The 14280-nt window shown below is 37.7% G+C and overlaps 1 protein-coding gene across 1 annotated transcript in view; it reads left to right on the plus strand.

The window, feature by feature from the left end:
* The window catches only part of C5H5orf22 (chromosome 5 C5orf22 homolog), a 53634-nt gene extending 40180 nt beyond the window's left edge, over positions 1-13454 (plus strand). The window contains exons 8-9 of the mRNA XM_075212936.1: positions 6427-6566; positions 9921-13454. Of these exons, the coding sequence (XP_075069037.1) occupies positions 6427-6566; positions 9921-10053 (273 nt within the window). The 3' untranslated portion in view covers positions 10054-13454. The remainder of the gene's footprint in view (positions 1-6426; positions 6567-9920) is intronic.
* The last annotated feature ends 826 nt before the right edge of the window (positions 13455-14280 follow it).

The following is a 14280-nucleotide window of genomic DNA, read 5'->3' on the forward strand; positions in this document are numbered from 1 at the left end:
TCACAATATTATTTTCATACACTTTCAAACAAAAACTGCAGCAGTTCTTGCCAGTGATAAGAAGAAGGCCATTGTCATGCCTGGGCATAAGACCAAAAAATCCATCTCTTATGTGTGGAATTATTTTTACCTAAATCCTGCCAACAGTTGTCTTGCCATTTGTAGCATTGTAATGCCATAGTCAGTAGAGGTAGGGACCTTAACCATCTAGGAACCTCATCCATGTTACGCCATTTGAAACAAGTTCATGGAAAGCTTTTGTCAAAATCAGAAACTTATGCTAAAAAATAACAACAAGCAGTCCAGCAGCATCAGCTACCCCCCTTCTCTCAGCTAGATCCAAGCACCTGCAATCTACACCCCCAACACCTTCATCATCAATTTCCTCACAAGTGATCGGAGTTAGTCCTGCATCCAAGTTTCTAAGGCGAGATTACTCCTCCCCTATCCAGGACTCCTCAGAAGAATGAATTGAGCGTAAGGCCGACTGCTGCTGGGGGTGGATTTTCAACCCAGAAGCAGACCAAGAAGAAGACTACTAGTAGTTTACAACAATTGACTGTTAAACAATCCTTTGCAAGAGGAAGCAAGTATGAAAGCTGTCACCCAGTCGCAAAGTGGATCACAGACGCCATAGCGACTATGCTAATATTAGATCTGCATCTAATATCCACTATTAATGCAGCTAGTTTTAGAAAGTTACTTGAGGTCTTCTGTCCCAGTTACAAAATTCCATCACAAGACCATTTTACTAGAAAGCTATTCCTCACCTCTACCAGAAGGTTCGTAAAAATGTAATTATTGGGCTACAAAATGCCATTCTACCCACTATACTCTTAACCACAGATATGTGGACAAGTGGAACTGGGCAAACTTAAGATTATATGATTGTGACAGCCCACTGGGTTGGTGATTCGCCTTCACCAGCAAGGACAGCAGCAGCATGTACCCAAGAACGTTGCATTTTTTAGAGGCAGGCTACTCTGTGTATCATCTGCTTCACTAAAAGGCATATTATTATTATTATCGTAGATTTGTAAGGCACCACAGTGCTCCACAGCAGCGTACAGTAGGGAAGACAAGGACATACATAAAACAAGACATACAAAAAACAAGAACAGACAAGGCAGACAAAATGAATGGAGACATTAATAAAACAGTATGTGGGACCCTGCTCATTAGAGAGCTTACATTCTAAAGGGAAGAGGGCACAGTTGAAACAAGTGGAGCGAGTGTGGCTCAGAGTGGAGATTGGGATAGTTGTGAGGGTGCATTAGTGTGAATAGTGTTATCGAGGATGAGGTCACTTCTAAAAAAGAGATGTGTTTTCAAAGAGCATTTAAAGATTTGAAGGCTGTGGGCAAGTCTGATTAAGGGTGGTAGGGAATTTCATAAGTGGGGAGCAACACAGGAGAAGTCTTAAAGGCAGGAGTGAGAGGTGGTTATCTGAGACGAGACAAGGCGCAGGTCAGAGGTAATACCACTGACAACCTGTTTGAAAAACTAAGGGATGTCATTGCAACATGGCTTATCCTGATTAGACTCTCCTAAGGATATGCGATTTCTAATAACGCCACCAATATTTTTAGAGCATTACAGCTGGGAGAATTCCATCACATTCCCTATTTTGCTCCTACAATCAACTTGGTAGTACAAAACGTTTTAAAAAAATGACAATGACATGCAGGAGATGCTTTCTGTGTACCAAAATATTTAGGGTCATTTTCGGGATTCTTTAACAGCATGTAGGAGAATGCAGCAGCTGCAAGAAGAATAGACTTTAGGGGGAATGTACTTTAGTCCAGCGCAGTGCAGAATACTTTCCATGTTGTGCAAGGTGCTGAAACCACTCGAAGTAGTCACCGGTGAAGTGAGTGCAGACACTGTTAGCTTGAGTCAAGTGATTCCCCTAATTAGACTTTTTGAAAAGCAGCCAGAGAAACTGAAGAAGGAAATGAAACAAAGCAATTCCGCTAATTATGTTGGACTTCTAGATTAAGTACTTTATTCGCTTTGGCAGGCTCCAAGACTTATCAACATCTTGAAATCGGATCATTACATTTTGGCAACTCTGCTTGATCGTAGGTTTAAGAGCTATGTTTTTTTTTTCTTTCCAACTGACCCAGATCTCAAGAGATGCAATGAGCCCCTGTTCAGCAAGCCGACAGCTCAAGTAGTACATTTCAAGATGAAGTCTCCTCCTTCAGTTTCTCTGGAAATTGCTGCTAGGATAAAACTTAGCTTTCCCAAGACACACAGTGGTGATGCAGATGAGTCTGCACAACATTTTGACATTTGGTCTGGTCTAAAAGAATTTCCAAAACATCGTGACAGCTCTTCCGTAAAATGAACTACAAATTCCATGAGGAAGACCATTACCGGCAATTCCATCAAAGTACACAGACTTTTATGATGGTGGATTCCAGCACGGATGAGTTAGTATTGTTTGAGGATGATGTACACACTGATGGGTGAATATGTCAGTGTATGACACTATAATAACAGTGTAAATTGCAGGTGCTGAGATCTAGCTGAGAGAAGGGAGCTAGCTGATGCTTCTTATGCTTGGTAATATTTTGGGATAGAATGGCATGTTAGCAATTTTATGTTTTTCTACAGTAAACTTTCACTTTTATTAGAGAGGTGTTTTTTTCTTTAAAAAAGTACAAGCTTTTTATTTACATTTTTGTTTCCCTGACTTGAAACCACAATGCACTTAAACATAGACTTTAGCACATGAGGTAGAGGGATTAGTATCATCATGACTGAGACTGGAGAGTGACAAGAACAATGCCACCCCTACTTTTTCTGTATGAGCTATGGCACAGTGAATGTGACTGGAGACTTTTAAGAACACTGACAGCACTATTATTACAATTTCTGTTTCAACACTAACCCTGCCACCTCTCCTGTTTCTGAGTGAGCTATGGTACAGTAAAATGTAACTGCAGATTTAGACCAAGTCTGCCAACCCTATTATTTCTATTTCAGCAATGACAATTGGCAATGGAGCTCTCCTCTTTGTGTGTTACCTATATAACACAGTACAATGTGACTGCAGATTTAGAAGACCAAGCTTGCCAGACCTATTGTTTCTATTTCAGCAATGACAATTAGCAAGGGAGCAATGGAGCTCTCCTCTTTTGTATGTTACCTATATAACACAGTACAATGTGACTGCAGATTTAGAAGACCAAGCCTGCCAGACCTATTATTTCTATTTCAGCATTGACAATTAGCAATGAAGCTCTCCTGAATGTCACTGGAGACTTTGAAGAACACTGCTACGCCCTCCTCTTTCTTTTCTACCTATGACGCTGCCTAACTGCACTAGAGACTGCCAATAACTGTGCTACCCCTTCTGTGTCCCTCTGTGAAATGGCGCTGGATCGCTGTGGAGGGCGGTACTTATAGAGTCCAAAACTCCCGAGATCCGACGACGTAACAATGACGTTTTGCCTCGTTTTCAATTCCGAGGGCGCGCGAAAGTATCGAGCCAGCTCGGCTCGGTATTCAGATCTGCTAAGTTTGGGTGTGTTTGGTTCTCGGGAAACCGAGTCTGAGCATCACTTGTTCTCACCTGTTTTCCTCTTCTTGCATTCACTTGCTGGTCTGAACTGAGCATGCACGCCCCTGGTTTGCTCAATACTTCCTGCATCCTCATTATTGGCTAATTGCCTGTCTATTTAAAGCACTTACTTCTCTACCAAATTGCCAGATCTTCAGGTCTACTGTCCTGTTCAGATGTCATGTTCCCTGGCTCCTGTTTGCTACCTTTTCTCTGAAGTCTCCAGCACATATATCCGCAAATCATCACAGCCTGATTACTCCACTGTCCTGTGCTAACACTGCAGATTATTGCTACCTGTTCCCTGGGTCTCCAGCACATCTACCCGCAGATCATCGCTACCAGTTTCCAGTATGACCTACACACTCGATTGCTGTTTCTTACTCTCAGTACATTGGCTCTGCCGTTGTCCTGGGAAACTGCCTCTTAGTCTCTCAGTCATTGAGCTACTTCTCATCTGTGGCATCTTCAATTACTATCTTGGTTCTCAATACAGCCTCGCTCATCACCCCCTAAGAGGGCCGTGACCTGTGGTCTGGGAGCAGCTAACTCCAAACTCCCTTGTGGGGAGTCCCTGGTGAACACCTCCCTCACATTTAGATTCCGCGCCTCTTGGGAGGCAATATCACGTGAGCCGGCTGTACAGGCAGACTTCTGACCCTAATCCAGTGACAGAAATGCATTGCTAAAACACTATAATAAATGTACAAGTCCCTTGAGTGCGATTCCTTGTTTTCTTTTTTGTGTATTCATCTTTGAATTTTCATCTGGGCCATTCTATACTTGTACACCGGTTTAGGTGATGTATGTGGGCAGAAGGCGGTGAACCCCCCTCCCTGCTGTGTATGACCTCCCAACAAGTGATGTGTATGGGGAAAGCACATAAGGCTAGGCAGTGTGGAGAAAGGAGGCCAGGGAAGAGTCAAAGCACTGAACACTAATGACACTATACCTATGGGAGGAGCATGAGTGGCACACCCCCAAGACTGACAGTATAATTATTGACGTGCTTCTTGTATGTGAACAAAGGCTTTCAGATGCACTTAAAGAGAATTTGAATATAATAGGACAAAAGTTATAATAGTGGATGACATACAGTATGTTAGTATTACTGGGTATAAGTACTTCCCTAAATTGACCTTGAATCTTTATTTATCAAAATGATAGATACCGGTATGATTCATCTTATAAATATAGAAATGACAATATTTAATATGGTCAAATTAAACACTAAAGTGTAGGTAAATATAAATAGAAAATATTATTATTATTATTATTATTATTATTATTATCATCATCATCGTCTTACAAAGCACCAACATGTTATGTGCTGTACATTGATGGGATCATAATACAAATAAATAATATACAATGACATGAAATAGAAAGTAAAGATGACTGACCACATGAGCTTACAATTTTAATAGGTGTGTGGAACAATGAATACATAAGGTAGTGGAATAACAATTGTAGCTGGTTGTGGTGAAAATCTGTTTTTTTCTTAAGGCAGAAGCATTATGAGCCATGGATATTAAAGCAGGCGTTTCTGTGCAGCTAACATTGATGTGGTACTGTGAAATGAGGAAACACAGATGTAAATGACAAAAAAAAATCAGTCATTGTAGAAATGTCAAGATGGGCAGCTGCTGCCAATCATGACTTTTCTTCACCGTTTATCTTAAATAAACCTCCTTCCACTTCTGGTTCTTGAAAGACTCTCTCAGTTGAGCTGCTTGGGTCCTCCTTTGCTTATCCACCAGCTCAGAGTAGCTATGTGTCCAGTATTTTTCTTTGTCATCATGCTCACTGCTGGACACTGAGCTTGGACACTTGGTTCCCATGTTTTCAGAAATTGGGGCAGTATTTCCTGTCATCAAAGGGGCCAGAACGAGACTTACACTAGTGAACGCAATTGCACGCAATTCATGTCTGAACCCAAGTGACATTTACAACAGTCTACGACTTTGCGGGTGGATCGGGGATGGGAAGGGTTCCACGGATGTACCGTATGTAATGTACAGTAAGGACATACCGAGGACATGCCTGCGTAGATGCGGACAATTCAAGTCCAGGATGACTTTTAAGTACGTGTTTTAGCCGTATCCCTTGCATCAGCTACATGGCAGGTGATAGTAATCACTACACTTATGCATAACAGAACATATGTTTTCAAGTAAGAGAAACTATAAAACTACATTTTATGTACAGTACGCATTAAGAACATCCTGATTTTATGTATTTATTTATTTTTTAAAAACCAACAACTTTATTTTCTGATGGAACTTTAATTTGCACTTATGTATGATATATCCTGCAGTCTGTTCTGTATGTCTACATACAGCAAGTAATGTATAGCTAGAGCATGTTTTATAGCCAGATTCAAATGGAAACGTATCTTGAGATCCGCTTGTATTGGAATACAGGCGTACAAGCAGGGTTTTTTTTAAACACAATTTGCGTCCACTTTGTGTTTGAAGGTTAATCAGGCTCTAAATGTATGGATATAAATATTTTTGAATTTATAACATGTCTCTTTAGACAATTGGAAGCAGGTTTAATTGTAACACTGAACAGTGTTTGTAACTTTGAATAATGCTAGGCGATGACCAGGACTGTCCAATAGCCCTTAATTTGGTGTACTATACTGATTTGTGTACATCAACAGATTTCCTAATTAGAAATATAATGGCATGTATTAACATATAATAGCAATTGTAGTTCAATGATAATGAATATACATGTAACGTATGATTGTGCAATGAGAATTAGTAATGAATTAATTAACAGGAATGTAATGATTTACATTTATTTATTTGGTGGGGCTTTTAATGTTTCTCCCACCTTTCTGTTTTCTGCAGATCCATCAAGCTGGTCTTACTTGTGATTATGCAGAGCTTCCACATCATGTCAGCTCAGAGATAGAGATTGAGGGGCTTGTCCAGTCTATGAAGCATTTATTGAAACACCTGCCAAAGCCAACTCTCGTAACATTAGCCAGGTAATTGCTAGTATTAAGTGGTAAAATTGTAAACTACAATAATCCCTCATTTTAATTTTTTTGCAAGGGACCAGGCAACAAAATTGATGCTAAATCCGAGAAAGTGTAATATGAGGATAAAACAAACAGGTGTGGTTTATTGTGCTAAATGGAGTTTTTATTTAAGATAATCCACTCTGCATATAGCTTTTTATGCTGAAACTAATTGTACATTGAAATCAAATTGTACATTTAATTGGAAAAAAACAAACATATCCTTAACTCTGCCTTATATATACAAGTGTTGTAAAGTATATGTACAATATACTAATAGTGTTTTTCTTATTAACACTTGAACTGTTGTGCTGAACACTTTGGACCTCATTTTAAGTCGGACGCAAAGTTCCTTTTAGGCGCATCCAACAAAAAAACACTATCATGCATGTGCAGAAAGCACCAAATCCGCCTGCATCTTGGACACTTGCGCCTAAAATAGACTTTGCGTCCGACTCTAAATGAGGTCCTTTATGTAAGTTTCGTGGTGTAAACTGTAGGTAATGTAGAATCTGAGAAATGAACTTATTCATATGCATTAGAGTTCTGCTTTACTCCCCACGTCCAGTCTCTCTCGCAGTTCTGTCACCTGCACCTTCAAATTATTGTAAAAATATGCCTTCTCTTATCCCAGGTGCAACAAAAATTCCTATCCATATCCACTTGGACTACTGCAACCTCCTACTATCTGACATTCCTCTCGCCCATCTATCCCCACTTCAGTCAGTCTGAAATGCAGTGGCAAGAGCTTATGTTCTTCTTCTCTTGCTGTGCCGCATTATTTCTGTATTTATTTTGCCTACCTTGTGTCCCTTTTTTTGAATGCTCTGTTTTCCTCACTGTCCAGCACTGTGGAGCATTGTAGCACTTTAATGGTCCATCTGAAAAGTTAAGCTTAATTTATAAGCATCCATAATCAGGGGCGGGCTGGGCAGGGGGGCATCGGTCCCACGGGCAGCTCAGTCTGACCCCTGTTTGGGCCGGCTGTCCCCTCGTGGATGAAAGATTTCCTTAATACTACCCGCGGCCGCATCACAAAACACGTGATGCGGTCGCGTCAGCGCACAGGTGGCCGCATCACATGACACGCGATGCGGCCGCGTCATCAGTGATGCGTGACATGTGATGCGGCCGCCTGTGTGCCCCCCGGGCTGAGATTTGCCAGCCCGCGCCTGTCCATGATCCATGGTCCTTTTTATAAAGATGGGGTTTTTTAGTTTTCATTGTTTATTTTTGAGGGAATTCTTATTGACTCCTATATTTTTACATGCAAAAATGTGTGTTTTCAAAGGTAATGAAATATACCATAAGAAATTAAAAAGTCCATCTAATTTGGTGGTTCAATTGTTTGTAGCAAGACTTCCTTAAACTAAAAACAAATAAGACTAATATAATTTCTCATCACCTTAGGAGGAGACAGAGTAAGGTAATAAGGAGAAGGTCTCAGAAGGGGGAGGAAAGGGTGCTAGCAGTGAAAGGAATCTCGGAACACATGAGTCACAAGTTACAAAGCCTGGGGAAGATGGGGTGATTACCTGTTATTTTGTCCTTGCTTTAACAGAGCATTCAGAGCACATTTATGAACGCCTCTCAAACCTTCCCTGCAGCAATAAGTGTATTATGTACTTATTGAATGTTTCCACAGATCTTCATTATATTGTATTTAACGTCAACACTTCTGTATACTGTAGATAAAAATGGATGCATAAGAGTGTGTGTACAGGGCTATTCCCTTACTTTATATTTTGGACTATCAGCCGGAAGGGCTTTGAGAACATTCACTAAATTCCTTAAAACAATGAAACTTTGAGATCTAAGAGATAATTATTGCAGATAATTGGCTGTTTGCCAAGTTCTTTGGTAGTGCAGAATGTAATAAAGGCACACCCACATTCAATTCCTTTACTAGAATGCAAAAGTATAAATACATAACATATGATGTCAGCAATATGTACACAATATTAAATATGCATATAGGCTAACACATAAACATAAATATTAGGTTACATCTCACAAATAAAGCAATATAATGTAACAAACAGACAGAATACAAAGAAGTGGAGAGAGAAAAAGACCCTTAACATTTCAGGAATAATCATTTTATCAAGAGGTCTCCCTTGTCTGTAATTTCACAAATGATTTTCTAAATACAAAGAGTGCTTTGTATATTCATTATGTAAACGTGTTTGCCTACATGCAAGTTTAATGATGAGTGCATATAGGTGACAGACATGTTACGTATAAGTATTTTCTGTACTCTATTAATAAACATTTGTTGTTTGATTATTTGTGGGTCTGCCTTTATTATGTTCTACATTAGATTTGTTTGAGTGGTGCTAGCCAACATCACCTCATTGTTTGTTGGTACGATGACAATTGCAATTGCACAACTAATGTGCCTCCATGTCAATATTATTTTTTTATTTTTTTTTTAAATACGTTTTATTAATAACATCTTATCTTGAACAGTATTACAAAATATAAAACTCTTGAAGGGTACATTAGTGAGATGATAAATGCGCATCATGTCAATATTTTTAATGTTTTTGTATAGTGATTAGGAAACAGAGGGAATGTTAAATCTCAGACATTTAGATAGATTACACATGTTAATATACATTTATATCTCCACAGAAAGCTAAAAGCAATACATTGAAAATAATATTATCAATTGGGCAACATAATTTGAAAAAAACCCAATGCAAACTGCTCACCTCATTCAATCCTGCTTTTTGTGCTTCTAAAATGTGTTCATGTAGGTTTTTTTGCATTGCACACATGTGTATACAACAGCACTGGAAACTTTGTTAAAGGAAAGCGACACCATGTGGTCAGGGAATCCATTGGCAGATAATGTGCATATTGCATAGTATTTTAGTGGTGGTACCATAGGCAATCGTATTCAAGTACCAATATAGGCAGCAATTATTGAGATGCAATTACATTCTGCCGAAGGTTGTATTGTGGAAACACGATAAGTCTCTATTACAGAGCTTCAGACTAACTCCATATAAAAGCTTAAATAACATGGAACCGACTTGCTGCAGACTAGTAGTAGCCTTGAAGAAGTCTCAGATGGGCAGGGGACATGCAAACTAAAAAAAAGTTTTACAGTTTGTTCCCTTGTAACATAGCTTATTAATAGCAGCATAATACATCAGTGTTCCCAAGTGGTCGCTCTTCCTAAAATAAACAAACCTCCAATATTATGTCTAAATGTAGCCTCCTTGTATAGATTCCCTCTACACATATGTATTTTTTATACTATTTTCATTTGATTTTATTCATATTATTTAATAATGACAATCCTTTATTTTACAGGTCAAGCTTAGATGATTACTGCCCATCTGAACAAGTTGATTTCATACAAGAAAAAGTTCTGGATGTGCTTCGTTCACTTTACGGAACATTGGATGTTCATTTACAATTTTCCCCTGGCTCATCTTCTGTCTGATGGTTTCTTTAGATGATCTAATTTTATTCACAATGGAAATAGGGTCCGTACAGGAGTCTATGGTATTGCTATGCTGTGTTCCACTTGCATGAATTTATGAAGGGGCAAACCTCACACATATTTTGTGTCACCACACCATCACGTAAACACATGGCTACCCCTATAAAGCTGTTCTCTTTGTCAATAATGACTTCAATAATAATAATAATGGGGTGATGGACATGAATATATACCCCATATTATATTCCTAAAGAGAACAGTTTTCTATTGGTAGTTTTATTTGTAAGTGAATAAAATGTTTGATGTAATGGGCCCCTTCTGTGGTGTTAGAGACTTTTCTTAGTACGTGTTTACTGGTATGTTTTCAGTAGAAATTATAGCCTATAGTTTTATAAGCATTTGTAAGGTAATGACAATGCAAACGGCAATATTTTAAAGCATACTGAATCTTAAAATTCAGTAAGTCTCTTTAGCGATATTACAGCTCTGCGTTTGGGTTCTAGTTGAAATAGAATCGATGCAGTGACTGTCTTTTGTTCTTTAATCCACAATGAGTCTCCTGATTAAAATTAACATATTATGACCATATTGCAAAAGCAACGAGCATCCCTAAACATAACTACACAAATAAAAATGTACATTTTTTTATTTTATAGTTCCTCATAACTTATTAGTACTTGTATGATTACCATCATGATTATCATTGTTAAAGATGCCACTTTTCACTATGGTACATTTAAATGAGCTCTAAGGCTATACCTGATCTATAAGCCCTCTGTATAATTTAGTATGATAAAAATGTTTTGTTTTTTTTGTGTTTTTTTAAAAGCCAGAGAGAGTGCAAATCTCTGTCAATAGCAATATCAATGTGCTACACTCAGACTCCAAAGTCTTAGGGCTAGATTTACTAAGCTGCGGGTTTGAAAAAGTGGGGATGTTGCCTATAGCAACCAATCAGATTCTAGCTTTCATTTATTTAGTTATTTCTACAAAATAACAGCTAGAATCTGATTAGTTGCTATAGGCAGCATCCCCACTTTTTCAAACCCGCAGCTTAGTAAATCTAGCCCTTAGTGTGTGCCAAAGTATTCTAATGGTTAGTTTATGTATAAGTGACATTTTTGTTCTACTTTCAACCCCAATTCTGCTTGTTTGGGGAAAGGGTAATGTTATCATGGCTTTATTTGTACCTGGAATCTGGGTAAACATTGAAGTTTAATACTGTGTATAAAATAAAATGAACAACCTTTGCACACTGGAGCTATACCCATCAAAATCTTTTGATATGTATTAGAAAATCACTTAATAAATGCCTTAATATGCAGTCATTTTGCTTAGTTGCAAGACAGATGGTTCTTGGAGATGTTGTTTAAATAGGAAAGTAGTTTATGTAATTTATTTCCCTACTTATACAATACACTGTAGTTTTATTTCATGCATGAGATTGTATGAGAATTGCATGAGCTGCTCAGTCAAGTAAATTTCTTCCTTCTTCAGCTCTATAATTTTGACCATAATAAGCTACACATATTTTAGAATTATTTAACCACTAGTTATATCACCACTGAATACAGGCGTACCTGCGTACAAGTTACGTCTGTTTTTTTGTTTTGTTTTTTTAGTTCATGTTGTATTGGAAGATTAATAAGGCCAGCATATTTAAACAAGCCTCTGATTTCAGTATTATGAGTGGGGACCATTTGATCTGGTTCCTGGCCACAAGATTGGTAAAACACAGCACTCTCCAGCAGTAGCAATAGATCACTAATGTGGAGCAGCAGTGGAGAAATTGATCTCATTTACGTTTTTTGCCCACCAGTAAAAAATAAGTTGAAAAATATGCAAATAAAATACAGAAACATAAATTACAGTTTGGGTGCATATTGCTAACCTAACTTTTAGGGTCTGCACTAATACCATAACAGTAATTTCGGAAAACTGTATATTTTCATGTAATGGAAATTTGTATTTTTTCCTACTTTCCACTGGGTAATAATTATAAAATAAGACTATATGACCTAATAATGGAAAAACCCTACCTGTCCCAGAAAAAACAATATAAATATAATAAAACTAATATGCATCACAATGTGAAACTTAATCTGGTCATTAAGGGATGAAAACCCTCTGAACATCAAGTGGTTTTATAATATAATTATTATATAATACATAAATAATGTTAATATATGTATGCAGGTAAACAAATAAATCTGTGTAATCAGGGAGTTCTAATATAACCACTTGAGTGTGCATAAGGAAATCTTGTCTAATATAAGTAATAATGCACCCCCTACTGTAAATTATTATGGATAGCAGACATCACCTTGGATTATTGTGATCGATATAAAGCAATCCGTCTGCAGCCTTGTGCTTCTACAGTTGCACATCCACTCTGTGTTCTAATATCTAATTTACAGTATAGAGTGCATTATCCCAATTATGTTTTATTTATATTTAAATATAATAAAATGTTTGCACAAGCAGTAGCAGTAACGACCAATCACTGTTAATTCATCGAGTGAGGGAAATACTGTGAATTACTTAATTCATTGGCTGTAGAATACAAGCCATTTTACAGCTTTGAATTAACCTAATATTATTATTATTATTATTTACTTATTTATATAGCACCACTCATATTACGCAATGCTGTACAAAGAATTTGTAGTCATTCCCATCAGTCCCTGTCCCATTGGAGCCTCTAATCTTATTGCTTTGCGCACACCCACGGGTCCATTTTGTCAGAAGCCATTTAACCTATGTTTTGGACTGTGGGAGGAAACCAGAGCACCCAGAAGAAACCTCTCCAAACACACAGAGAACATCACAAGCTAAACACAGATAGGGCCCAGTTTGAATCAACCCCACGACCCCAGTGCTGTGAGGCAGCAATGCTAACAACTGTGCTGCTGTGCTCCCCTAACTATGTGAAGTATTATTTGTATTTGTATCATTGTCATATTTTGCTGTGTACAGGGAAGCTTTGCAATCTTGAGTTCCTTCCTAGTGCTCATAGTTGCCAAGCAACATCATCTGTGATTGCATGGAGATTGCACTACATTGATAAGAAAGGACAGCATTTTTTAATTACTGTGAAAAATGTGTAGCTGCCAATATGGTTAAAACTGTACATTTTCAAAATGACTTAAAACATCTGTATATTGTAACAGCTTTTTATATATATCTACAACAATCATTATTTATTTTATTTTATAAAACTACTACTCAAAGAAGAAACAACAATTATTTTCAGATCTTGTTTTCAGCAAACAAATTATACTGTATGGTACCTAACTTGAACATAATTGACAGAGCCACTTGTACTTGTTGAATGAGCTGTGTATTGTATACAATAATAATTTTTAATTTGTCAAAATGCATAAAATGGTTTTGTGCCCAAACATGTTAACCTTTCTTTATTACTTTTTAACATGTCATAATTTCCAAATATTATTTTTTGATATTATATACATTTTTGTGTACTATTCATTTATTAGGAGTCCATAGCCTCTATAGCTGGATATGTATTTAACTTGCACATATAAGTGTCATGCAAACGATTTATCCTAAGGAAAATGGATAACGTATGCTATATGTAATTATAAAGCCATTTAAAATAATCCTAAACTTTAGTTAACATTAACTGTCACCAAGCAGTATTTTTCAAAGGTTGCCATATTAAAGAAGCATAAACTTGTCTTCTGTGGTTCTTACATTGCTTACATTTATAATACAGTATTTAAAGTTGCACCTGTTCTTTCCCCTCCCTGGCACCCCATGGGATGTTCCATGCAACTGGTTTTTCTGATTCGACCTTCAGGCGGAGCTCAAAAGCTGCAATTGTGGAGATTAGGTGGTAATACAGCTTTACATAAAGCTACCATATTTAAGTTAAATCTCTCATTTAAAATGAGACATTCAGACAGTCAAATAAAGTGTAGTCCAAATCTTTATCAAGGCTTGATAAAGATTTGGTATTCGAAACGCGTTGGAAAGGAGGAGGTGACGTAAGCAGAACGTGAAAGGGAACTCCCCTCTACCCAGGAACAGCGGGATCTGTGAGTGATAGAGTCGGTGATCCGGACCCGGACAGAAAACATCTCCTTACGGGCCCGTTTTATCTCTGAGTGAGGGTAGGAGTCCACCTTCACAAGAGAGTCGTGGATTGTATAGTAGATGTTTTTTTATTGTTTTATCGGGATGTGTGCCCGTTGTTGAAATAAATGT

This window comes from Mixophyes fleayi, chromosome 5, assembly GCF_038048845.1.
Source record: "Mixophyes fleayi isolate aMixFle1 chromosome 5, aMixFle1.hap1, whole genome shotgun sequence".
Classification (NCBI taxonomy): Eukaryota; Metazoa; Chordata; class Amphibia; order Anura; family Limnodynastidae; genus Mixophyes; species Mixophyes fleayi.